General features: G+C 50.5%; 1 protein-coding gene across 2 annotated transcripts in view; it reads left to right on the top strand.

The window, feature by feature from the left end:
* TUBGCP4 (tubulin gamma complex component 4) overlaps nucleotides 1-26,650 on the top strand; it is a 115,003-nt gene that overhangs the window by 78,647 nt on the left and 9,706 nt on the right. For both annotated transcript variants that reach the window (XM_075345868.1, XM_075345869.1), the window contains exons 12-13: nucleotides 18,395-18,502; nucleotides 20,469-20,607. In XM_075345868.1, coding sequence (XP_075201983.1) covers nucleotides 18,395-18,502; nucleotides 20,469-20,607 — 247 coding nt within the window. The remainder of the gene's footprint in view (nucleotides 1-18,394; nucleotides 18,503-20,468; nucleotides 20,608-26,650) is intronic.

The raw sequence follows: 26,650 nt of genomic DNA on the forward strand, positions 1-26,650 counted from the left end.
TCTATGCCCGAGATGGTTGCCTTAACTTCTCAAGCTTCAGCTTTTTCATCTTATGCCAGGTCTGCCATGCTAGAGGCTTCTCACCGCACTGCGGTGGCTTCGGCTAATTCCCTTGTTATCCGCAGGATCTTGTGGCTTCGAGAGTGGAAGGCAGATGCTTCTTCAAAGAAGTACCTTGCTGGGCTCCCTTTTGCTGGTTCCCGGCTGTTCGGTGAACAGCTGGATGAAATTATTAAAGAAGCTACTGGCGGGAAGAGTACTTCCATGCCACAAACCAAGACCAGGAAACCTGCCCATGGTAGGAATCAGTTGCGGTTTCGCTCCTTTCGTTCCTCCAACTGGTCGTCCTCTAAGCCCTCCGCTTCGTCCGCTAACTCGGCTAAGGACCAGAAATCCAACTGGCGCCCAAAAGCGCGTCCACAAAAGACCGCAGGAGGTCCTGCCACTAAGGCAGCCTCCTCGTGACTCTCTGCCCACTCCAGCAACGTCCTTAGTCGGTGGCAGGCTCTCCCACTGTGGCGACGCTTGGTTTCAACAAGTCTCCGCTCAGTGGGTGAGAGATATCATCTCTCACGGCTACAGGATAGAATTCTCTTCCAGCCCGCCAAACAGATTTTTTTCTCTCAACTCCCCCCTGCTCCAAGGCCGCCGCCTTCTCACAGGCCGTGGCAGCCTTGCAGGCCAACGGAGTAATTTTACTCAAACCTCTTCCTAGTTCCCAAAAAGGACGGTTCCTTCCGGCCCATCCTGGATCTCAAGCTTCTCAACAAGCATGTTCGGGTGCGGCACTTTCGCATGGAGTCTCTGCGATCAGTCATTGCCTCAATGACCCAAGGGGATTTCCTGGCGTCCATCGACATCAGAGATGCCTATCTACATGTGCCAATTGCAGTTTAACACCAGCGTTGGCTACGCTTTGCAATAGGAGAAGATCATTTCCAATTCGTGGCTCTTCCCTTCGGGTTAGCCACGGCCCCTCGTGTATTCACCAAGGTCATGGCAGCAGTGATTGCGGTTCTGCACCTCCAGGGGTTGGCAGTGCTCCCTTACCTGGACGACCTTCTAGTCAAGGCTCCATCCAGCGCAGACTGTCAGCGGAGTGTCTCGCTCACTCTCGCCACTCTAGCCCAATTCGGGTGGCTTGTCAATCTTCCCAAATCCACTCTGACTCCGACCCAGAGTCTCACGTACCTAGGGATGCAGTTCGAGACTTTGCCGGCACTTGTGAAGTTGCCTTTAATCAAACAGCAGTCACTCCAGTTGGCGGTGCGCTCTCTCCTGAGGCCCCGCCGTTATACCCTCAGGTGTCTGATGCAGGTGCTGGGTCAAATGGTGGCGTCCATGGAGGCTGTTCCCTGTGCCTAGTTCCATCTGCGCCCCCTGCAGCTGGACATTCTCCGCTGTTGGGACAAGCGGCCTTCCTCCTTACACAAGTTAGTGGCTCTGTCGCCACGGACCAGGAGCTCTCTTCAGTGGTGGCTTCGGCCCCTCTCCCTGTCCCAAGGGCGCTCCTTCCTGGCCCCATCATGGGTGATTCTCACCACGGATGCCAGTCTATCCGGCTGGGGAGCGGTATGTCTCCACCACAGAGCACAGGGCACTTGGACTCCGTCCGAGTCAGCCCTTTCAATCAATGTGCTGGAAACCAGAGCCGTGTTTCTAGCTCTCCTAGCATTTCACCACCTGCTGGCGGGCAGGCACATTCGAGTCCAGTCAGACAACGCGACAGCGGTTGCCTACATCAATCATCAAGGCGGGACACGCAGCCGCCTGGCAATGATGGAGGTACAACGCATTCTTCAATGGGCTGAAGACTCCAGGTCCACCATATCCGCAGTCCACATCCCGGGCGTGGACAACTGGGAGCCAGATTATCTCAGCCGTCAAAGCGTGGATGGTGGCGAGTGGTCCCTGCACCCGGCAGTATTTCAGTCGATCTGCCGCAAATGGGGCACTCCGGACGTGGACCTAATGTCCTCCCGTCACAACAACAAAGTTCCTGTTTACGTGGCTCGCTCCCACGATCCTCAGGCCTTCGCTGCGGGCGCTCTGGTTCAGGACTGGTCCCAGTTTCGTCTGTCCTACGTGTTTCCCCCTCTAGCTCTCTTGCCCAGAGTCCTGCGCAAGATCAGAATGGAGGGTCGTCGAGTCATCCTCATTGCACCGGACTGGCCCAGGCGAGCTTGGTATCCGGACCTGCTCCAACTGTCCGTAGAGATACCGTGGCATCTCCCGGACCGTCCAGATCTACTCTCGCAAGGTCCGTTTTTCTGCCCGAATTCTGCGGCCCTCAAATTGACGGCGTGGCTTTTGAGTCCTGGATTTTGACGGCTTCTGGTATCCCCCCTGAAGTCATCTCCACTATGACTCGGGCGCGCAAGTCTTCCTCCGCTAAGATCTATCACAGGACTTGGAAAATTTTCCTGTCCTGGTGTCGCTCTACCGGCCATCCTCCTTGGCCATTTTCCTTGCCGACTCTTCTGTTTTTTCTACAGTCCGGTCTGCAGCTAGGACTGTCCCTCAACTCTCTCAAGGGACAAGTTTCGGCTCTGTCAGTTCTGTTCCAGCGGCGTCTCGCTCGGCTGGCTCGGGTCCGCACCTTCATGCAGGGCGCGTCTCACATCATTCCGCCTTACCGGCGGCCCTTGGACCCCTGGGACCTTAACTTGGTTCTCACGGTCTTGCAGAAACCCCCCTTTGAGCCTCTTAGGGAGGTTTCTTTGTATCGTCTTTCACAGAAAGTGGCCTTTCTGGTTGCCATAACTTCTCTCAGGAGAGTCTCTGATTTGGCTGCGCTCTCCTCGGAGTCACCTTTTTTAGTCTTTCATCAAGACAAGGTGGTTCTCCGTCCGACTCCGGACTTTCTTCCTAAGGTGGTCTCTCCCTTCCACCTTAACCAGGACATTACCTTACCTTCCTTCTGTCCGGCCCCTGTTCATCGCTTTGAAAAAGCTCTACATACTCTAGATCTGGTGCGTGCTCTCCGGATCTATGTGTCCCGCACCCCTGCGCTTAGGCGGTGCACCTCTTTTCTTTTTCGCTCCTAATTGGGAGACCCAGACAGTGGGTGTATAGCTACTGCCTCTGGAGGCCGCACAAAGAACTACACTTAAAAGTGTAAGGCCCCTCCCCTTCTGGCTATACACCCTCCCGTAGGAGTACGGATTCCTCAGTTTTAGCTTTGTGCGCAGGAGGTCAGACACGCACGCATAGCTCCATTGTTTTTAGTCATCAGCAGTGTTGACTATGTCGGATGGAAGAAAAGAGGGCCCATACAGGGCTCCCAGCATGCTCCCTTCTCACCCCACTGTATGTCGGAGGTGTTTGTAAGGTTGAGGTACCCATTGCGGGTACGGCGGCAGGAGCCCACATGCTGATTCCTTCCCCATCCCTTTTTACAGGGCTCTGGGTGAAGTGGGATTTACTGGTCTCCAGGCACTGAGACCGTGCTCCATCTACAGCCCCTGGAGAAGATGCTGGATGGAGCGGAGTACATCAGGGACATGGCCCTGCTTCCTCAAGGTACTCTGTGTCCCCGTGCATTTGGCGCTCACACCGCAGCATGCTGGGTGTTGTAGTGCGCCGGGGGACATCAGCGCTACGGCGCTTGTGCCATGGCCTCATTCAGCTTCGCTGAAGCAGGCACACTTCTGGGAATCGGTCGCGCCGGCCGCTGGGACTGCGGCGCGGCTGGCACTTGTGGTGCGCCGGGGACTTCAGCGCGGCCCGCGCTTTTACGGCGGCCGCGCTGATAACTCGAGTCCCCGGCTTTTGCGGCCTGCTTCCGTTCGTTCCCGCCCCCAGACCTGCCAGTCAGGAGAGGGGCGGGACGCTGGCCACTTCTGGAAATCGGTCACGCCGGCCGCTGGGACTGCGGCGCGGCTGGCACTTGTGGTGCGCCGGGGACTTCAGCGCGGCCCGCGCTTTTACGGCGGCCGCGCTGATAACTCGAGTCCCCGGCTTTTGCGGCCTGCTTCCGTTCGTTCCCGCCCCCAGACCTGCCAGTCAGGAGAGGGGCGGGACGCTGGCCAGTGCATCAGCGCCGAGGGCTGGAGTCGTTTTTACATACTCCAGCCCTCACAATCGGCACAGAGGGGACACTGTTTCCCGCACTTTTGTTTGGGAACTCCCACGGACCGCCCCTCTCCACAGACGCCGGCAGCCATTCCTGCTGACACGCTGAGCTGCAGAGGGGAGCCGGGGAGACCCAGACAAGGAATTCTGCGCCTCTTACCCGCTATTCAGCGGGCGGTAAGCAGCCCTCAGGGCTCACCCCCTCTTGTGCCAGTAGTATTCTTAGTATTTTGTTTCTACAAATACTTGGTATTACATAGCGCTGGTCGCCCTTTGGCTATAGACTCTCTCACATTGCAGAGAGCCAGCAGCATGTCGTCCGTAAAACGCAAGGGTGCCAAGGCACAGACATTATATGCTTCCTGCACCGCATGTGGGACTTTTCTACCAGCAGGCTCCACGGACCCCCATTGTGTGCAGTGCTCGGCCCCTGCGGCGCTTGCACAGTCGGGACCTCTGCTGGACGTGACCCAGGGTGTACCACCTGTGAATGCTGTCCAGGTGACAGGAACTGAGTTTGCAGCTTTTGCTGACAGAATGTCTCTCACTATGTCACAAATTCTTGACACATTGCGAGCTAGGCCTATACTTCAGGCCACGGACACTGTGCAATCATTGCCCCCTGGTCCCCCTCAGCTCCAAGCTCCGGGACGGGCATATACACCTCAGGGTGAAGACTCTGACTCGGACGATGGCCCCGGGCAGCCTAAGCGGGCTCGCTATGACGGGCCTTCACATTCATCTCAATGGTCAGGATCCCAGCGAGATGAATCTATGGGTGATGAGGCGGACGTAACTGATCAGGATTCTGATCCTGGGACCGCTCTCAATCTAGATACACCAGATGGTGACGCCATAGTTAATGATCTTATATTTAACATTAATAAGATGTTAAATATTTCCCCACCAGCTCCTCTTGTAGAGGAGTCAGCTTCGCAGCACGAGAGAATCCATTTCAGGTACCCTAAGCGTACATTAAGCACTTTTCTGGACCACGCTGACTTTAGAGACGCAATCCAGAAACCCCACGCTTATCCTGAAAGGCGTTTTCCTAAACGGCTTAAAGATACACGCTACCCTTTTCCCCCTGAGGTGGTCAAGGGTTGGACCCAGTGTCCAAAAGTGGATCCTCCAATTTCCAGGCTTGCAGCTAGATCCTTGGTTGCAGTTGAAGATGGAGCGGCACTTAAAGATGCCACTGACAGGCAGATGGAGCTCTGGCTGAAATCCATATATGAAGCGATTGGAGCGTCATTAGCGCCTTCTTTTGCGGCCGTATGGGCACTCCAAGCTATCTCAGCTGGGCTTGCGCGAGTCGACTCAGTCACACGTGCATTTGCCCCGCAGGTAGCACCATTGACCTCGCAAATGGCGGCATTCGCGTCGTACGCGATTAATGCTGTTCTTGACGCTACAAGCCGCACGGCAGTGGCGTCAGCCAACTCCGTTGTTTTGCGTAGGGCCCTGTGGTTGAGACATTGGAAAGCAGATTCTCATTCCAAGAAGTGCTTAACCAATTTGCCTTTTTCTCGTGACCGATTGTTTGGAGAGCGTTTTGGATGAAATCATCAAACACTCCAAGGGTAAGGACTCATCCTTACCGCAACACAGACAAAACAAACCCCAACAGAGGAAGGGTCAGTCTGGTTATCGGTCCTTTCGAGGACCGGGCAGGTCCCAATTCGCCTCGTCAAAAAAGACTCAAAAGGACCAGAGACGCTCAGATTCTTGGAGGTCTCAGTCACGCCCAAAAAGGACAGCCGGAGGAACCGTTGCCAAGACGGCGTCCTCCTGACTTGCGGTCTCCGATTCCCACACCCGCGGTCGGTGGGAGGCTTTCCCACTTTGGCGACATTTGGCTGTCACGCGTCACAGACCGTTGGGTGAGGGATATTCTGTCTCACGGGTACAGGATAGAGTTCAGTTCTCGTCCGCCAACTCGTTTCTTCAGAACTTCTCCACCACCAGACCGAGCCGATGCTCTGTTGCAGGCGGTGGCCGCTCTAAAGGCGGAAGGAGTGGTGACCTCCGTCCCTCTTCAGGAACAAGGTCACGGTTTTTACTCCAATCTGTTTGTGGTCCCAAAAAAGGACGGATCGTATCGACCCGTCCTGGATCTAAAGTTGCTCAACAGACACGTAAAAGTCAGGAGGTTCCGGATGGAATCCCTACGCTCCGTCATAGCCTCAATGTCTCAAGGAGATTTTCTAGCATCAATAGACATCAAAGATGCGTATCTCCACGTGCCGATTGCACCAGAGCATCAGCGTTTTCTACGCTTCGTCATACACGACGAACACCTACAGTTCGTAGCGTTACCTTTCGGTCTGGCAACAGCCCCCCGGGTCTTCACCAAAGTCATGGCAGCAGTAGTAGCTGTTCTGCACTCGCAGGGTCACTCGGTCATCCCGTATCTAGACGACCTGCTTATAAAGGCACCCTCTCAAGAGGCATGCCAACACAGTCTGAAGGTGGCACTAGACACTCTCCAGAGTTTCGGGTGGATTATCAACTTTCCAAAGTCTCATCTAACCCCGACCCAATCTCTGACTTATCTTGGCATGGAGTTTCATACTCTCTCAGCGATAGTGAGGCTTCCACTGGACAAGCAGTGCTCGCTACGGACTGGAGTGCAATCTCTCCTTCAGAGCCAGTCGCACTCACTGAGGCGCCTCATGCATTTCCTAGGAAAGATGGTAGCAGCAATGGAGGCAGTCCCGTTCGCGCAGTTTCATCTGCGCCCTCTACAATGGGACATTCTACGCCAATGGGATGGGAAATCGACGTCCCTCGACAGGGCTGTCTCCCTCTCTCAAGCTGCCAAGGACTCTCTGCGTTGGTGGCTTCTCCCCACCTCATTGTCACAGGGAAAGTCGTTCCTTCCCCCGTCCTGGGCAGTGGTCACGACGGATGCGAGCCTATCAGGGTGGGGAGCGGTGTTTCTCCACCACAGGGCTCAGGGGACGTGGACTCAGGAAGAGTCCACCCTGCAGATCAATGTTCTGGAAATCAGAGCAATCTATCTTGCCCTGCGAGCCTTCCAACAATGGCTGGAAGGCAAGCAGATTCGGATTCAGTCGGACAATTCCACGGCGGTGGCGTACATCAACCACCAAGGGGGAACACGCAGTCGCCAAGCTTTTCAAGAAGTCCAGCGGATTTTGACGTGGGTGGAAAGCAGAGCGTCCACCATATCCGCAGTTCACATCCCAGGCGTGGAAAACTGGGAAGCAGACTTTCTCAGTCGCCAGGGCATGGACGCAGGAGAATGGTCCCTTCACCCGGACGTGTTTCAACAGATCTGTTGCCGCTGGGGGACGCCGGACGTCGATCTGATGGCGTCACGGCACAACAACAAGGTCCCAGTTTTCATGGCACGGTCTCACGATCACCGAGCGCTGGCGGCAGACGCCTTGGTTCAGGATTGGTCGCAATTCCGACTCCCCTATGTGTTCCCACCTCTAGCATTGTTACCCAGAGTTCTCCGGAAAATCAAGTCAGACTGCCATCGAGCCATACTCGTCGCTCCAGATTGGCCAAGAAGGTCGTGGTACCCGGATCTGTGGCATCTCACGGTAGGCCAACCGTGGACACTACCAAACCGTCCAGATTTGCTGTCTCAAGGGCCGTTTTTCCATCTGAATTCTGCGGCCCTGAACCTGACTGTGTGGCCATTGAGTCCTGGATCCTAGCGGCCTCAGGTTTATCTCATGAAGTTGTTGCCACAATGAGACAGGCTAGAAAACCATCCTCAGCTAAGATCTATCACAGGACGTGGAAGATATTCTTAGCGTGGTGCTTGGCTCAAGGGTTTTCTCCCTGGCCATTTGCATTGCCAATTTTTCTTTCCTTCCTACAGTCTGGGTTGGAAAAAGGTTTGTCGCTTAGCTCGCTTAAGGGTCAAGTCTCCGCGCTATCCGTATTCTTTCAGAAGCGCTTGGCACGGCTTTCTAAAGTACACACTTTTCTCCAAGGAGTTTGTCATATCGTTCCTCCTTACAAACGGCCATTGGAACCCTGGGATCTGAACAAGGTTCTCATTGCTCTCCAGAAGCCGCCTTTCGAGCCTTTGAAAGAGGTTTCCCTTTCTCGGCTTTCTCAAAAAGTAGTTTTTCTTGTGGCGGTCACGTCTCTTCGAAGAGTGTCCGAGCTAGCGGCGTTATCTTGCAAATCTCCCTTCCTGGTGTTTCACCAAGACAAGGTAGTACTGCGTCCAATTCCGGAGTTTTCTCCCAAGGTGGTTTCTTCCTTTCATCTCAATCAGGATATCACTTTGCCATCTTTGTGTCCGCATCCAGTTCACCAATTTGAAAAGGGTTTACATATGTTGGACCTGGTGAGAGCACTCAGGATTTACATTTCTCGCACGGCGCCTCTACGCCGTTCTGATGCGCTCTTTGTCCTAGTCGCTGGTCAGCATAAGGGATCGCAAGCTTCCAAATCCACCCTTGCGCGGTGGATCAAGGAACCAATTCTTCACACATACCGTTCTGCTGGGCTTCCGATTCCATCTGGACTGAAGGCCCATTCTACCAGAGCCGTGGGTGCGTCCTGGGCATTGCGGCATCAGGCTACGGCTCAGCAAGTGTGCCAGGCGGCTACCTGGTCGAGTCTGCACACGTTTACCAAACACTATCAAGTGCATACCTACGCTTCGGCAGATGCCAGCCTAGGTAGACAGGTCCTTCAGGCGGCGGTGGCCCACCTGTAGGAAGAGGCTGTCTGACAGCCCGTTCATGTGGTGTCTTTTTACCCACCCAGGGACTGCTTTTGGACGTCCCACTGTCTGGGTCTCCCAATTAGGAGCGAAAAAGAAGAAGGGAATTTTGTTTACTTACCGTAAATTCCTTTTCTTCTAGCTCCAATTGGGAGACCCAGCACCCGCCCTATTTGTTCTTAGGGTTTCGTTTTTCGGGTGCACATGTTGTTCATGTTGTTTCTTAAGTTCTCCGATCTTGTTATCGGATTGAATTTGTTTTTGAAACTGTTATTGGCTTTCCTCCTCCTGGCTTTGGTACTAAAACTGAGGAATCCGTACTCCTACGGGAGGGTGTATAGCCAGAAGGGGAGGGGCCTTACACTTTTAAGTGTAGTTCTTTGTGCGGCCTCCAGAGGCAGTAGCTATACACCCACTGTCTGGGTCTCCCAATTGGAGCTAGAAGAAAAGGAATTTACGGTAAGTAAACAAAATTCCCTTCTTTGTGCTAACCACAGGTCGGCACAAGGGCCTCCCTGCTTCTAAGCCGACCTTAGCCCGTTGGATTAGGTCGACCATTTCGGACGCCTACCAGAGAACGCAGGCGCCTCCCCCGCCGAGGATCAAAGCACACTCGACCAGAGCTGTCGGTGCCTCTTGGGCTTTTAGGCACCAGGCTACGGCTCAACAAGTCTGTCAGGCTGCCACTTGGGCTAGCCTGCATACCTTCTCGAAGCACTACCAAGTGCATGCTCATGCTTCGGCAGATGCGAGCTTGGGCAGACGCATCCTTCAGGCGGCGGTCGCCCATTTGTGAAGTTAGTTTCTGCCTACTTCTTAGTTTTTCTGTTTATTTCCCACCCAGGGACTGCTTTGGAACGTCCCAAGGTCTGGGTCTCCCAAAGGAACGATAAAGAAAAAGAGAATTTTGTTTACTTACCGTAAATTCTTTTTCTTCATCGTTCCTTATGGGAGACCCAGACCATGGGTGTATAGCTTCTGCCTCCGGAGGACACACAAAGTACTACACTCAAACGTGTAGCTCCTCCCTCCTAGCATATACACCCCCTGGTAGCCAGTCCTAGCCAGTTTCAATGCTTTGTGTTCAGGAGGTACACACACACATGCATTCTCTGATTTTTGATTTTTTTGGATTTCAAAGATTTGGAAGAAAAGCGGGTCCAGTCTGGACTCCCGGCATGTCCCTTCTCACCCCACTGTGTCGGCGGTGCTGTTAAGGTTGATTTTACAAGGCTGGAGCCATCACATGCCGCGCTCCTTCACCACCCCCTAGGGCTCTGGCTTGAAGTGGGAGCCGACACGGTTCTCACTGCTTTGCAGGAGACCGGTCTCCATCCGCAGCCCTGTTCAGGATTCTGCCGGACGGAGCGTTTAACCCCCCCCAGGGACATGGCCCTGCGTCTCAGAAGCTAAGTATTGAGACGTCTTTACCACTGAAAGTGGTCTTTCCAGGGGTCCCTTGTACTTCATTTATTGGGGGAAGTGTGTTTTATGTCTGTGGTAACATTTCCGGCCGGTTCCCCAGTTTTCGCTGGAGAACCGCGCCGATGGTGCCTGCACGCTGGCCGCATGTTTAAATCTAGGCCCCGGCTTCGCCTGAGGCCTAGTTTCGGTTTCACTCTCCCTGCATATTAGTTATGCAGAGGGACAGTGTGGCTCCGCCCAGCGGCTGTGCAGCACAGGGAACGGATACTCCTCACTGAGGAGAGATTCCCTCCCCTGTCTACATCATTTGCCCGCTCTCAGAGTAGGCCCCGCCCCCTCTCCTCGCTCCGGTCGCCATTTTCTCAGCGTTCTCAATGCCTGCATGGGCACAGAGATCCCACATTGTGACAAATGGGGGCCTGGGCTGGGGGACTGGGGAGCACAATGTTAAACGGTCTGGCACAGTTGTGCAGCTGCTTATTTTCTCTGTTTATATTCTCTGTTGGGGGTCATTCTGGAGATGCATTCCCTCACAGAGCCCCCACTTCTGCAGCATGTCTCACATCAGAGCAAGGCTGCAAGACTGTTTTTAATATGCACTGCATGTAGACCCGTACTGCCTGTACTGACCACATAAACACAGTGATCCCTCAGCCTGGAGGCTCATCAGTGGTCCCTCCAGCTGCTCCGGTGGTGCTGAGCATGCATTAGCCCCCTTCAGGGCGCTTCTGCTGCTACGGCTTGCTCAGCAAGCTCTCAGAGGACTCTTCCTCTGGTCTCGGTCCCCGTCCTCCTAAAATGGAGATGCAGGGTCCCCTGTCCTCCCCGTCCCGCAGCTCTGATTCACGAGCTGACTCACGGGACAAGGAGGATGTCTTTTCTGGGGGCTCGGACGCTACTTAATGCGCCATTGATCTGTCCAAAGGTGATGCAGATGCTAATGATTTGATTGCGTCCATTATATTTGTACTGGACCTCAATCCGCCTGTATCAGGGGAGTATCCCCCTCTGGCAGAAAGGCATCAGTATACCTTACAGAGAACAAGGAGTGTGTTCCTTAACCACTCCAGTTTTCCGCCCACTGGACCAAGCCCAGAGCCTGTCCTGACAGACGCTCCCAAAGCGTGGTTCTGATGACTATTTCTCCCTTCCACCACAGGTGGTCAAGGAGTGGGCTCATTCACCAAGGGTGGTCCCTCCGGTGTCTAGTATTTAGCCCGGATGGTTGTATCAGTGGCTGACAGCAGGTTCCCACTCTCAATAAAAAACCCACTGAACCGGGGGGACCAGAGAAGCACATCACATGTATGCTCTTCTCTACACACCGAGCGTGCCCACCGCACCCCCCTATCCACTGTACATTAATTCTGTACTGGACCTCAATCCGCCAGTATCAGAGGAACAACCCTCTCTGGCAAAAAGGCACCAGTTTACCTTGCCTAAGACAACAATGAGTGTGTTCCTTAACCACTCCAGTTTTCAGGCCACTGTGACCAAGGACAGGGTCTGCTCTGGCAGACGCTTCCCAAAGCGTGGTTCTGATGGCAGTTTTCCCTTTCCACCAGAGGTGGTCAAGGAGCTGGCTCATTCACCAAAGGTGGTCCCTCTGGTGTTTAGACACGCAGCCCGGACCGTTGTATCAGTGGCTGATGGCTCCTCACTTACGGCTTTGCTGTCCGCCAGGTTGTCCTTCTGGCCAAATCTGTATGGAGGCGGCAAGGGCCTCGTTCTCCCCAGCTCTTGCAGCAGTGCGGTTCTCAAAGCCATCTCTGCTTCTCTGGAGGAGATGCATTCCCTTACAGGGACTCTTTGCCCGAAATGGTTGCCTTAACTTCCAGACTTCAGTCTTTTCATCCTATGCCATGTCTGCCATGCTGGAGACTCTCACCACACTGCGGTGGCCTCGGCTAATTTCCTCGCTCTCTGCAAGCTCCTGTGGCTTCGGAACTGGAGGGCGGAGGCTTCTAAAGAAGTTCCTTGCTATGCTCCCTTTTGCTGGGACCAGACTATTCGGGAACAACTGGATGAAATTATTAAGGAAGCTCTTGGCGGGAAGAGTTCTTCCATGCCACAAACCTAAACCAGGAAACCTGCCCAAGACACGAATCAGTCGAGGTTTCGTTCTTTTCGTTCCTCCATCTGATCGTTCTCTAAGCCCTCGGCCTCGTCCACTGGCTCAGCCAAGGATCATAAACCCAAATGGCGCACGAGAAGACCGCAGGAGATGCTGCCACTAAGTCAGCCTCCTCCTGGCTATCTGGCCACGCCAGCAACGTCCTTGGTCGGTGGCAGGCTCTCCCACTTTGGCGACGTATGCTTTTCACACGTCTCCGATCAGCGGGTGCGAGATACCATCTCCCACGGCTACAGGATAGAATTCTATCCAGCCCGCCAAACAGGTTTTTTTCTGCAACTCCCCCCTGCTCCAAGGCCGCGCCTTCTCACAGGCTGTGGCATTCTTGCAGGCCCCTGGAGTAATTGTACCGGTTCCCGACTGGGAACGGTTCTGAGTTTTCTGCTTGGATCTCAAGCTTCTCAAGCATGTTCAGGTGCGGCATTGTCGCATGGAGTCTCTGCGATCAATCAATGACCCAAGGAGATTCCCTAGCATCCATCGACATCAGAGATGCCTATCTGCATGTGCCAATCGCAGTTTCTCACCAGCCTTGGCTACGTTTTGCATTCAGAGCGGTCCAATTCGTGGCTCTTCCCTTGGGGTTAGCCACGGCCCCTCGAGTATTCTCAAGGGCGGGGCAGCTGTGGTTGCGGTCCTGCACCTCTAGGGGTTGGCAGTGCTCCTTTTGTCCTGGACAGCCTTCTAGTTTGGGCTTCATCCAGTGCAAACTGTTAGCGGAGTGCCTCGCTCACTTTCGCCACTCTAACCAATTCGGGTGGTTTGTCATTCTGTCCAAGCCCACTCTGACTTCGACCCAGAAGTTCATATTCCCAGGGACGCAATTCGCGACTCTGTCGGCACTTGTGAAGCTGCCTTTAGTCAAACAGCAGTCCCCCCGCTGGCGGTCGACGTCGTTCCATCAGGCACCTAATACAGGTGCTGGATCAGATGGTGGTGTCAATGGAAGCGATTCCCTTGCCTAGTTCCATCTGCGTCCTCTGCGGCTGGATATTTTCCGCTGTTGGAACAAGCGGACTTCCTCCTTCCACGGGGTGGCGGTTTCGTTTCAGTGGTGGCTTCGGCCCCTCTGTCTCAGGGACGCTCTTTCCTGGCTCCGTCCCGGGTGGTCCTCACCAAGATGCTAGTCTATCCGGCTGGGGAGCAGTATATCTCCACCATGGAGCGCAGGGCACTTGGACTCTGTCCGAATTAGCCCTCTGGATCAACGTACTGGAAATCAGAGCTGTGTTTCTAGCTCTCTAAGCCTTTCGCCATCTGTTGGCGGCCAGGCACATTCGAGTCCAGTCAGACAACGCTACAGCGTTTGCCTACATCAACCTCCACGGCGGGACACTCAGCCGCCTGACAATGTTGGAGGTTCATCGCATTCTTCAGTGGACGGAGGACTCCTAGTCCACCATATCCGCAGCCCACATCTCTGACGTGGGAAACTGGGAGGCAGATTGTCTCAGCCGTCAAACCGTGGCTCCACGATCCTCAGGTTTTTTGCGGCAGATGCACTGGTTCAAGTTTGGTCCCAGCTTAGTCTGTCTTACGTGTTTCACTCTCTAGTTCTTGCCCTGCGCAAGATCAGAAAGGAGGGCCGTCGGGTCATTCTCATTACTCCAGACTGACCCAGGCAAGCTTGGTACCCTGACCTGCTCCGTCTGTCCGTAGAGATGCCATAGCATCTCCCGGACTGTCCAGACCTTCTCTCACGAGGTCCGTCTTTCCGCCAGAACCTGCGGTTCTCGGATTGACGGCGTGGCGTTTGAGTCATGGATCTTGACGACTTCTGGTATCCCTCCTGAAGTCATCTCCACTATGACTCGAGCTCAGAAGTATCCTTTGGCCTTTTGGCCTTGCCGACCCTCCTGCCCCTTCTACAGTCCGGTCTGCAGCTAGGACTATTCCTCAATTCCCTTAAGGGACAGGTCTCGGCTCTGTCAGCGTTGTGCCAGCGGCGTATCGCCCGGCTGGTCCAGGTGCGCTCCTTCATGCAGGGCGCATCTCACATTATTCCGCCTTACCGGCGGCCTTTGGAGCCCTGGGACCTTAATTCGGTCCTCACGGTTTCCGGAAACCCCCCTTTGAGCCTCTTAGGGAGGTTTCTTTGTTTAGTCTTTCACAGAAAGTGGTCTTTCTAGTGGCCATAACTTCCCTCAAGGGAGTCTCTGTTGTGGCCGCACTCTCTTCGGAGTCCTCCTTCACCAAGACAAGGTGGTTCTCCGTCCGACTCCGGACTTTCTCCCTAAGGTGGTTGCTGCTTCCACCTTAACCGGGGCATTTTTCCTGCCTTCCTTTTGTCCGGCTCCTGTTCATCGCTTTGAAAGGGCGTTGCATACTCTGGATCTGGTGCGGGCGCTCCGGATCTATGTGACTTGCACCGCGGTTCTTAGGCGGTGCACCTCTCCTTTGTGCTGACCGCTGGTCAGCGTAAGGGCCTCTCGGCATTTAAGCCGACCCTGGCTCGTTGGTTTAGGTCGGCCTTTTTTCCGATACCTACCAGTGTACTCAAGTGCCTCTCCCGCCGGGGATCAAGGCACATTTGATCAGAGCTGTCGGTCCCTCTTAGGCTTTCAGGCCCAGGCTAAGGCTCAGCAGGTCTGTCAGACTGCCACTTGGACTAGTCTGCATACCTTTTCGAAGCACTACCAAGTGCATGCTCTTGCTTCGGCAGATGCGAGCTTGGGCAGACGCAACCTTCAGGCGGCTGTCGCCCATTTGAAGTTAGGTTTCACCTACTTCTCAGTTTTCTGTTTATTCCCACCCATGGACTGCTTTAGAACGTCCCATGGTCTGGGTCTCCCATAAGGAACGATGAAGAAAAAGAGAATTTTGTTACTTACCGTAAATTCTTTTTCTTATAGTTCCGACATGGGAGACCCAGCACCCTCCCTGTTGCCTGTCGGCAGGTTTCTTGTTCCGTGTGTTATCACCGGCTGTTGTTGTAGACAGAGGTTCCGGTTGTTCCGGGTTTTGCTCTGTCTCTACTTGTGGGTGGATGTCCTCCTTCAGCTTTTGCACTAAACTGGCTAGGACTGGCTACCAGGGGGTGTATATGCTAGGAGGGAGGAGCTACACGTTTGAGTGTAGTACTTTGTGTGTCCTCCGGAGGCAGAAGCTATACACCCATGGTCTGGGTCTCCCATGTCGGAACTATAAGAAAAAGAATTTACGGTAAGTAACAAAATTCTCTTTTTCTTATAGTTCCGTCTTGGGAGACCTAGCACCCTCCCTGTTGCCTGTTGGCAATTTCCTTGTTCCGCGTGTTTTCACCGGCTGTTGTCGTGGACAGAGTCTCCGGTTGTTCCGGCTCTTGCTCTGTTCTACTTGTGGGTGGCTATTCTCCTTCAGCTTTTGCACTAAACTGGCTGGGACTGGCTCACCAGGGGGTGTATAAGCTCAGAGGGAGGAGCTACACTTTTAGGTGTAGTACTTTGTGTGTCCTCCGGAGGCAGAAGCTAAACACCCAAGGTCTGGGTCTCCCAATACGGAACTATAAGAAAAAGAATTTATGGTAAGTAAACAAAATTCTCTTTATTCCCTGGAGGAGCTGGGCAGGAGACAAGCGGGGGAGATGAGGAGGCTGCTGCTGGCTCGCCATATTAATAATATCTCTGTGTCTGTATGTGCATGCATAATGTGTGTATGACTGTGTATAGATTTATATATGTCTATTTTATTTTTGTGAATTTGTCTTCAAATATTATTATTTATTATTATTATTATTATTATTATTATTATTTTATTTATATAGAGCACCATAAATTCCATGGAGCTGTACATGAGAAGGGGTTACATACAGAATACATATACAAGTTACAATAGACAGACTGGTACAGAGGAAAGAGGGCCCTGCTGAACGTATGCCTGTATGTGTATGTATCTGTGTATGTGCGGGTCTGTGTGCATGGGGCTCACAAAAACCTGGAGCCAGCCCTGATCATAATGTGCAATGTGTCATGAAAAAACAGTCTCAGAATCACTGAGATCCGTTGAAGCATTTCATAGTTATTACCACATAAAGTGACACTGGTCAGAATTGAAAAAAATGTCCTGATCTGAGGGGGGGGTGTGAAGGGGTTACAGATGAAAGAATAATGACACAACACTTTCTTCCCCTGACCTGAACCCCCTATTGACAACAAATGAGAGATTTAAGGTGAAGGAAATCAGTCACCTCTCTGAACAGTGTCTCGGAGGCTGTGATTGGTGCTGCCCAAAAAGTTGATTCTCAACAGATTAAAAATTTGATAGACTCCATGAATGGAAGGCTTATGACTGTTATTTGAAAAGAAGAGGGGGGTGGGGGGCTATATTGGCACTGACATTTTATTTGTAATGTATTTTTGTCCATTTTGAGCTGTGTTTTATTCTCACTTTAACAGATGAAAATAAATGATTGAGATGGGAACATTTATATTTTTAATTTAGTTGCTTAATAATTCTACACACTAATTGTTGTCCAATAATTATACAACCTTTCTTCACTTTTCCCCCCCAATTTTGGAGGAAAATAGGGTGCGTGTCTTATAGTCCAGGTGTACCTGGTTTGCTGGTGGGAGGAGCGGTGGAACAGGCTGCCTCCTGTGCCCTTTATTAAAGATAATGAATATTCACTGCTCCCCATGCATATAATCCCGCCCACCTCTCTGCACTGAACCTGGCACCAAAATCTGGGAGTGGGGCATTCTATCTGTGAAATCAGTGAAATAATTTTTTAATAGCAGAAACTCGTTTGCCCCAGCTTCCTGCCATGACTGGTGCGATCGTGTGTCCGCTATTAAAAGTTATGGTCCCTGTAGTGTCCGTGTGTTTCCTCCCAACATCCTACTTCACACAAATCCTTGGCGGCCGCTGTGACCTCGGGTGTGCACAGTGATCTGGGAGAACACTAGGGGAAGATCACAATGCAGACCTGGAGCCAGATCTTCTAACAGGAGATGTGCTCCTTTGCTGTGTATTGCACTGGGCTGACAAGCAGTGGCCAGTCACACGTGGGATGTGCAGTGTGACACCCGGGTAATTGCACACAGGCAGTACTGTACATACCCGAGGTCGCAGCGGCCGCCAGGGATTTGTGTGACGTAGGATGTTGGGAAATCTGAAAAGGATACCATGTTGCAGGCGAGCAGAGGGAGGTTGAGTATAATCTTTTTTTTTTAGTTATATATGTTGTGTGTGGCATAATGGGAGCCCATGATGGGGAACATATATACCAGGGACGGAGGACATACAGTATATACATGGTAGGGGTCCCATGATGGGGACTTGTACTTGGAATGAAGACTAGATGGGTCTGCCTATTGCGCAATATGCAACTATACTCCATAATCATGGGAGTAGGACCAGTGCGAAGTTCTCTTGTAAAGGGCAATGCCATGGAGAGACATCCATGAGAACATCACTCCTATTCTTGAGATAATGGATTATGGTATGGGATGATATTGTCACGTTAGGTATTGCGATTACCATGAGAACGTCAAAAGGGAAGGAAAACCCTATATCTAGGGAAGGGGGAGATGGTGACTCCTGACCAAATTTACTGTTGGCCCCCGGGGGCCATCACCACACTAAATAGGGTCCGCACCTATACTCCGAGCCAGATTCTGGGCCCTAGATAGGGAACGGGTAGAAAAGCTCTTCATTAACCCCACTGAACACTAAAGAAGACACAGAGCGCACACATACGGGGAAAGCATATGAACAACTTATCTCAGGAAGTTGTTCAGCAAACAGCAGCATCAATCCTACAGATGAGTGCAAGCCACCTGCTTTCATCCAGAGCTTGTGAAGGAACTTAATATCACCTGCACAAGTCCAGGGAAAAGGAGAGTATTTAAACCCAATGGAAAAATACAGATGATTAGCAGCTGAAGGGAAGAGGAGCTCCGCAGGGTCCTAGAGGAAAAGGAATGAAAATCACGCATAATAGCTTTTAAGACTATGAATCCCATGATAAAACCTAATTTTGCATTCTTTCCTTGGTTACCTTGGACTTCTCATGTCAGTGTCTATGTATATCCAATATTTTTTACACTTACATATTTCTTCTCCAGATGTCAATGTAGCTTTCCAGCTGTCTGCACATAAGGTCTTATTTGATGATGACAACCTTCTTCCCCTGCTGCATTTAACCATTGACTACCATGGAAAGGAGCAGAAAGGTATGTAACTTACTTTTTTTTTAATGTCTTTTTCTTGTTTGATATATATTTTTTATTTTATCATGAATGGATATTTTTCGTTGTCTGTAAAGACTGTCTTAAAGAATTTTACACTTATGAAATTTGTTCTCTGGTAATAGAAAAAAGCAAACAAACTAAATGAATTGTGATTTATAAATAAATTCCCAAATTCTTTTAATGGGCAAATCACAGTCTCTACATCAGGCAGTTTTGCATCTGAATATCCACTGGCAGCACAATTATTAACATATGAAGGGAGAGGGGCTCTTCTACTGCACATGCTCAGAAGCGGCTGTTGCTTTAATGTTCCAGGACATGTTTCTGTCAATGTAACAGTGCGAGCTACCAATTCTACAGTGATTAACGCCATAGACAAAATAATTCATAATTAAAATCGGCTTCTATGAAGAGGTAAGTTCAAGTCTGGACCAGGGAAATGCAGTGGATGTTGTGTATATGGACTTTTCAAAAGCTTTTGATACGGTGCCACACAAAAGGTTGGTACATAAAATGAGAATAATGGGGATAGGGGAAAATATGTGTAACTGGGTTAAAAACTGGCTCAGTGATAGGAAACAAAGGGTGGTTATTAATGGTATGCACTCGGACTGGGTCTCAGTTCATAGTGGGGTACCACAGGGGTCAGTATTGGGCCCGCTTCTTTTCAACATATTTATAAATGACCTTGTTGGGGGCATGCGGAGTAGAATTTCAATATTTGCAGATGATACTAAACTCTGCAGGGTAATCAATACAGAGGAGGATAATTTTATATTACAGGGAGATTTATGTAAATTGGAGGATTGGGCTGAGAAGTGGCAATTGAAGTTTAATGTAGATAAATGTAAGGTCATGCACTTGGGTAGAGGAAATAACATTTATGATTATGTACTTAATTGTAGAACACTGGGTAAAACAGACACAGAAAAAGACTTGGGTGTATGGGTGGATGGTAAACTTCACTTTAGTGGACAGTGTCAGGCAGCTGCTGCCAGGGCTAATAAAATAATGGGATGTATTAAAAGAGGTATAAGTGTTCATGAAAAAATATAGTTCTACCTCTGTACAAGTCACTAGTGTGACCGCACTTAGAATACTGTGTACAATTCTGGTCACCGATATATAAGAAGGACATAGCTGAACTGGAGAGGGTGCAGAGAAGAGCGACCAAGATTATTAGAGGAATGGGTGGGCGGCAATACCAAGACAGGTTATTAAACTTGGGGTTATTTAGTTTGGAAAAACGAAGGCTTAGGGGGGATCTAATCACAATGTATAAATATATGAGGGGACAGTACAGAGACCTTTCCAAAGATCTTTTTACACCTAGGCCTGCGACTGGAACACGGGGGCATCCGCTACGTCTTGAGGAGAGAAGGTTTAATCATAATCACAGACGAGGATTCTTTACTGTACGAGCAGTGAGACTATGGAACTCTCTGCCGCATGATGTTGTAATGAGTGATTCACTACTAACATTTAAGCAGAGCCTGGATGCCTTTCTTGAAAAATTTAATATTACCAGTTATGTATATTAGATTTTATGACAGGGTGTTGATCCATGGAACTAGTCTGATTGCTGTATGTGGAGTCAGGAAGGAAATTTTTTCCCCATTGGAACTTGTTTGCCACATTGGGGTTTTTTTGCCTTCCTCTGGATCAACATGTTAGGCTACGGGTTGAACTAGATGGACTTAGAGTCTCCCTTCAACCTTAAAAACTATGATACTATGAAAAGTATTTAGGAATTCATATTGATATTTCCTTTAATTATTTTTTTTCTCTTTCCCAGAGAACCCTTTTAAACACAGTGACTGCAGGCACAGTAGAAGCATAATTAACCTACTGATGTACTAGCCCTGTCAGAGATTGTGTCTTATATAATGGTGGTGGATGCTGTCACAACCATCAATCTATTATATTTATCTTATTAATGTGTCCACAGACTTGTCTCAGCCAAGAGATGGTCCATCACGTGAAACCTCTCCAAGGGAGGCTCCTACTTCAGGTTGGGCGGCTCTCGGACTGTCCTATAAGGTGCAGTGGCCACTGCACATTCTCTTCACTCCGGCTATCTTGGAAAAGTGAGTGGTGCTGGGTTTTACTCCACAAGTAAAACTCTACATTTTATATAACATTGTATGTTGTTTAGAATTTTCAAATATTTTTTTAATAAAAAGAGTTTGTACAGATTTATTAATGGAACCTGAATACTTCTGAGCTACAGATAGCTCGTTATCGAAGGTATGTGCTCATTGTAAGGTAGAAAAAAAAACTATTCAACTATGCTGCCCCCAGCTGTGTTATCTTGGCTGTGTATTAAAATACAAGGGATGCCACGCGGCTTTTTTAAATTATTTAAATATTTTTAAAAAACTGCATGCACGTTTTTGTTTTTTTTTTTTTTCTTCCCCTTTTAATTTTGATACTCATCCAAGATATAGCTGGGGGCTGATATTCTCAGGCTGCGGAATTCATGGTTATTGAACCCTCCCCAACCTAAAAAATAGCAGCCCGCAGCCGCCCCAGAATTAGTGCATCTATTAGATATGCCAATCCTGGTGCTTACCAGGCTCATCCCCCATTTCTCTGGTGCGGTGGCAGTTGGGGTAATATAAGTTTGGATCCCTTAGTTTTATATGGTGTTCGCCGTCAGGGGTCAAGTCTTGTCTCGAACCAGCCTTTTTTTTTTTTTTTTTTCTTTAAGTCCGGCTGAACAAGGCGAACCCGAATGTCTGTGAGTTTGCCCATCTATACTGAAGAGCTTAATCCATTTTTTTTTTGTTTTGTAATAGACTTTGTTCCTGAGATATTAGCTTCTTCTTGTTCTTCTTGTTCTTGTTCTTCTTGTTTTTGTTCTTCTTGTTCTTGTTCTTCTTGTTCTTGTTCTCTTTTTTTTTTTTTTTTTTTTTTTTTTTTTCTTTGTCGCTCCATTGGGAGACCCAGACAATTGGGTGTATAGCTTCTGCCTCCGGAGGCCACACAAAGTATTACACTTTAAAAAGTGTAACCCCTCCCCTCTGCCTATACACCCTCCCGTGCATCACGGGCTCCTCAGTTTTTATGCTTTGTGTTGAAGGAGGCACACATTCACTCAAGCTCCCATTTTAAGTCAGCAGCAGCTGCTGATTGTATTGGATGGAAGAAAAGAGGGCCCCTGACAGGGCCCCCGGCATGCTCCCTTCTCACCCCACTAAGTCGGCGGTGCTGTTAAGGTTGAGGTACCCATTGCGGGTACAGAGGCTGGAGCCACATGCCGTTTTCCTTCCCCATCCCTTAGAGGCTCTGGGAGAAGTGGGATCCTAACCGGTCATCCAGGCACTGGGACCGGGCTCCCTCCGCAGCCCCTGTGGGATTCTGACGGACAGGAGACTGAGTATCATCAGGGACAGGCCCTGCATCATAAAGGTACTCTGTGTCCCCTTGGGGACGGTGCATGGAGCACTTGGTCTCAGACGCTGCAGCGGCTGCTGTTTTTGTGTGACGACCGGGACTACCGCGCCGACCGCGCCTGCTTGCCGGCCGCGGCATTAAATTTAGTCCCCGGCTTTTGCGGCCTAGTGCATTAAACTCCCGCCCCCGGGCCTGGCAGTCAGGGGTAAGGGCGGGACGGTCGGCCTGACGTCGACTGTGAGGGCTGGAGCATACTTTAGTGTCCTCCTCCCCCCTCACTCATCACTCTGGGGCACCAGATTCCCGCACTTTATTGATCACGCCCACGGCTCCCTCCTCCCCTTAGAACGCCGGCAGCCATGTTTTAAACACATTCTGCCGGTGGAGGACTTCTGGCTGCAGCTCTGGGAGACCCAAGGCAGGGAATCTGGTGGACACACACCGCTCTGGGCGGTCGGTAAGCCACACCGGTCACCGGTGCTGGTCCCCCTAGGGTGCCGAACTGTGTATATATATATATATTTTTACAGTCTCAAAGGACCTGAACTTGTTCCTCAGGAAGTTGGTCCTCCACAAGCTCCATTCAAAAAAACCAAGACCTGGCTCTTGCACTGATGAGATCGAGGAGGAGGCCATACGTACCCTTGAGGAGCTGGAAGGACAGGCGTCTGGTGAGCTTTCTGGCATCTTCCCTACATATTTATATCCGCGCTCCACCACGTTCCCCCCGTTTTCGCTGTGCCCCCAAGTCCAGATTTTCCATGACTTAGTCATGGGAGATCTAAGATCACTACCCAAGAGGTATTTAAGCAAGAACCTTGCTGTTAAACATCAAAAGGCTCTTGAGGAATTGAGGAATCTGGAGGGGGTAGTGATCAAACCAGCAGATAAAGGGGGCAACGTGGTGGTGTGGCCATCTGCTATGTACGAACGTGAAGTGTACAGGCAATTGAAGAATGCCGATTTTTACCAGACCCTTTCTTCAAATCCGACAAGTACTTACTTGACCCAGCTGACTCTAATACTCGAGAATGCTCTTGCCTCAGGTACCATCACTAAAAAAGTCTATGATGGTCTCCTTCCGAAGTCGCCGGTGACACCTACCTTCTACTTATTACCAAAAATTCATAAGAACCCTCGGGTTCCCCCGGGACGTCCGATTGTCTCTGGCATGGGAGGACTGTGTGATGCAATATGTAAGTTTATTGATTTCTATCTCCAGCCTTTGGTCGAGACGCTGCCCTCCCATGTGAAGGACACTTCGGACGTCCTGAGGAGGCTTAATGGATTAACGGTGGAGGGTGGAGTGTCACTGGTGACTTTGGATGTTGAGACATTGTACACTAATATTTGTCACGAACATGGCCTTCAGGCAGTTGAGTATTTCCTGAGTATGAGCAATTGGGAACCTTCTTTACAACATTTTATTTTGGAGTTATTGGAGTTCGCACTGACGCACAATGCCTTCACCTTCGGTGGGCGGTTCTTCCTCCAGCGGCGCGGCACTGCGATGGGGGCGGCCTGTGCGCCGTCGTACGCGAACCTCTTTCTCGGTTTTTGGGAGAGGGAGGTTTTCGGCGGTGGTGTGCCGGCTAGCTCCCATGCGCAGTGCTGGCTCCGCTACATTGATGACATCTTTGTCATCTGGGGAGGAGCCGCATCGGAGCTTGAGGGCTTTGTGCGCCACTTGAACTCCAATCCATATAATATTTTTCTTACGTTTCAGGCCGATTTAGTTAGAGTGGATTTCCTGGATATCAGTATATCTATCGGTGATCAAGGTTTTTTGATTACTGATATCTATCGCAAACCCTCATCCGTGAATGCCTTGCTGCACGCATCCTCGGGTCATCCCAAATCCACGATTAATGCTGTCCCAACTGGACAGTTCATTCGTTTAAAACGTATCTGTTCCGATATGAATGTATTTGAGGATAGGGCCGGTGAGATGCGGGATAGATTCCTGGATAGAGGCTATAGCGCAAGATCCATCAAAAAAGCATATAGACGCGCTAAATCATCCTCACGAGACCAGCTCCTGTTGCGCTTTAATCCGAAGAGGATACGACCTGCGGAGACTAAGGTCCGGTTTGTTTCATCTTTTAACCATCAGTGGGATCATATTAGAGGAATCCTTACAAAGCATTGGCCTGTTTTACAAACAGAACCTTTGCTGAAGGACTTCCTACCCGAGCGACCCCTTATGACGGCTCGTCGGGGACGGAGCTTGCGCGACATGCTGGTTCATAGCCATTATGTGGCGCAAAATAGACTACCATTCTCCACGGGACGTCCTAGATATGGGTCTGTTCCTTGTGGCTCATGTCTTGCGTGTCGGCATGGCAACATTATCAGGGCCACATCCTTCACTTCCTCGGATGGATCCAAAACGTTTGAGATCCGGCATTATATTTCCTGCACAAGCACGGGCGTAATTTATTACGCCACGTGTGGGTGTGGGTTAATATATGTCGGACTCACGAGTAGAGAACTTAGGGTCCGGACGAGGGAACACATTAGGGACATAGTTGCTGCCAAGCAGGCTAAGCCGGAGGAAATTGATACCCTTAGGACTATCCCACGCCATTTCAGGATGCATCATGAGTCGGACCCCTCAAGCCTCAAGGTGAGGGGGATCGACCGTGTGCACCTGGGACTTAGGGGTGGGGACATTCATAAGGCGTTAGCACGGGTTGAATGCCGTTGGATATTCCTCCTCGGTACTGTGACACCCGATGGGTTGAACGAGAGACAGACCTTTACGTCTTTTTTGTAAATCCAGCATATCCATTCTGCGTTTGGAACTTCCCAACTCTCCTTAACGGGATGTATGTTGGCATTACTTGGTTGCTGTTCCTGTAATGATTAGCTTTTCGAGTCTTTTAATCACATATATTTATATGTTTTTAAATTTTTTTTTTAAGTGGTCTTTCTTGTCCCCTTTTTCTTCACAGTTATTTGTCCTGTGTCCCCTTGTTTTTGTGTCCTTGCCGGATGTTTCCATGATAAGTTTGGAGCTTGTCCCGCTGCTCAGGAAAAAAGGCAATAATATGGAGGAGGATAATGGAGAGGAGAGGAATAAATCTATTTGAGCACGTTACTGTGCTTAACCGACCCTGCACAGTGCTGACTAATATCATGCTATTGTCTTGTAGATTTGACTGGGTGTTATTGTGCATTGTGCTCGATCTGATATTTGATAAACTGTTCCACCTGTTTTTGTGGTCCTCTTCGGATCCATTTTTCTTCATGTTCACCCATTTTTCATAATGCTCCTATTCCTTCTCTTGCAGCGGGGTGTTTTGCCCTTATCCTTGCCAGTACTTGGCATGGCATTTGTGACCGCACTTCCGGGTACGGGGATTGCGCATGCGCGGTAGGAGCGGCTCTCCTCGCGGTGTCTTCTGGGATAACAGACGTCATTAGGGGTTTTCCCTACCCAGGTGACACCGGAGTAGCCGCCCGGACCAGCGTTGTGCATCCCTGAGACCTGTGAAGTGCGGCAGGTGCAACAAATCACATGCGACTCCGGCAAGTATATAAACCCACTTACCCACTGTTGTCCACGGTCCCCTGAGGAAGTCACACGAAACACGTGTTGGGACTTTTCCCCATGTGTGTCCACATGCTTTATGTCCCTATTGGTAAGCTCCCTGCTTCTTTTCTATAGTGCTGGTGTTGCTGTTATGGCATTTTGGCTCTCTAGCCTGTAATTATCTGACTTTGTTCAGTATTTTGTACTAAGTAATGGCTGGGATTTGTTCATATGCATAAGACTTGGATTTAACACACAGCACTTTATGTATCAGGGAGATCACTTGGCAATTACTTTGCATGCGGCCCCATATGGGGATTTTTTCGCTTGTCTGTCTAAAACCTGTATATATCTTATTCATGATATATCCCTTGTATACTGTGTCTAATAAAACTTTTTATGTGCACTATAGCGCGCTTCACTTGTTAATTATTGATCAAGGGATGTAATGATACTTAGGCAAAATTAAAGACTTCTATTTTTCTTGTATACATATATATATATATATATTATATTTGTATACATTTTCTAGGTTCGGCCGCAGTGTTTAGCCCTTGGCTATATACCCTCAGTGATTACTCTCCTAGGAGAGAACAGCATGTCGGTCACAAGGAGCAAGGGTATCAAGACACAGGGTTATTTTGCAACCTGTACCTCTTGTGCGGCTATGCTACCTGCAGGTTCCACCTACCCTCACTGTGAGCAATGCTCGGGCCCTGTGGCACTCGCTCAGCCGGAGCCTCGGGCACTGGTGGGACCCTCGGCCCAGGTAGAACCGCCGGCCTCCCCTGTCCATGCGGCAGGGACAGAGTTTGCAGTTTTAGCTGAGAAACTCTGAGTCACTTTCACAATCCATGGCTCAGTCTATGGACAAATGGTCTGCTAAGATACTAGAAGCCTTACAGTCCAGACCGGCCCTTACACAGGCCCCGGGCACTGCGGGGTCATCGCCCCCAGGCCCCCCTCGGTCTGCGCCGCAGCATGCTCCTGGGGTGGCCCCTAGGTATCACGTGGAGGACTCCGGCACGGACCGCAGTCCTAGACCGGCTAAGCGGGCTCGCTGGGAATCTTCCCCGACTTCATCACGTTGTTCGGGGTCTCAGCTTGAGGACTCTCTGGAGGATGAGGCAGAGGTCGCAGCCCAGGGCTCTGACCCTGACGTTGCTCTCAATCTTGATACACCTGAAGGGGACGCCATA

This window comes from Anomaloglossus baeobatrachus, chromosome 4, assembly GCF_048569485.1.
Source record: "Anomaloglossus baeobatrachus isolate aAnoBae1 chromosome 4, aAnoBae1.hap1, whole genome shotgun sequence".
Classification (NCBI taxonomy): Eukaryota; Metazoa; Chordata; class Amphibia; order Anura; family Aromobatidae; genus Anomaloglossus; species Anomaloglossus baeobatrachus.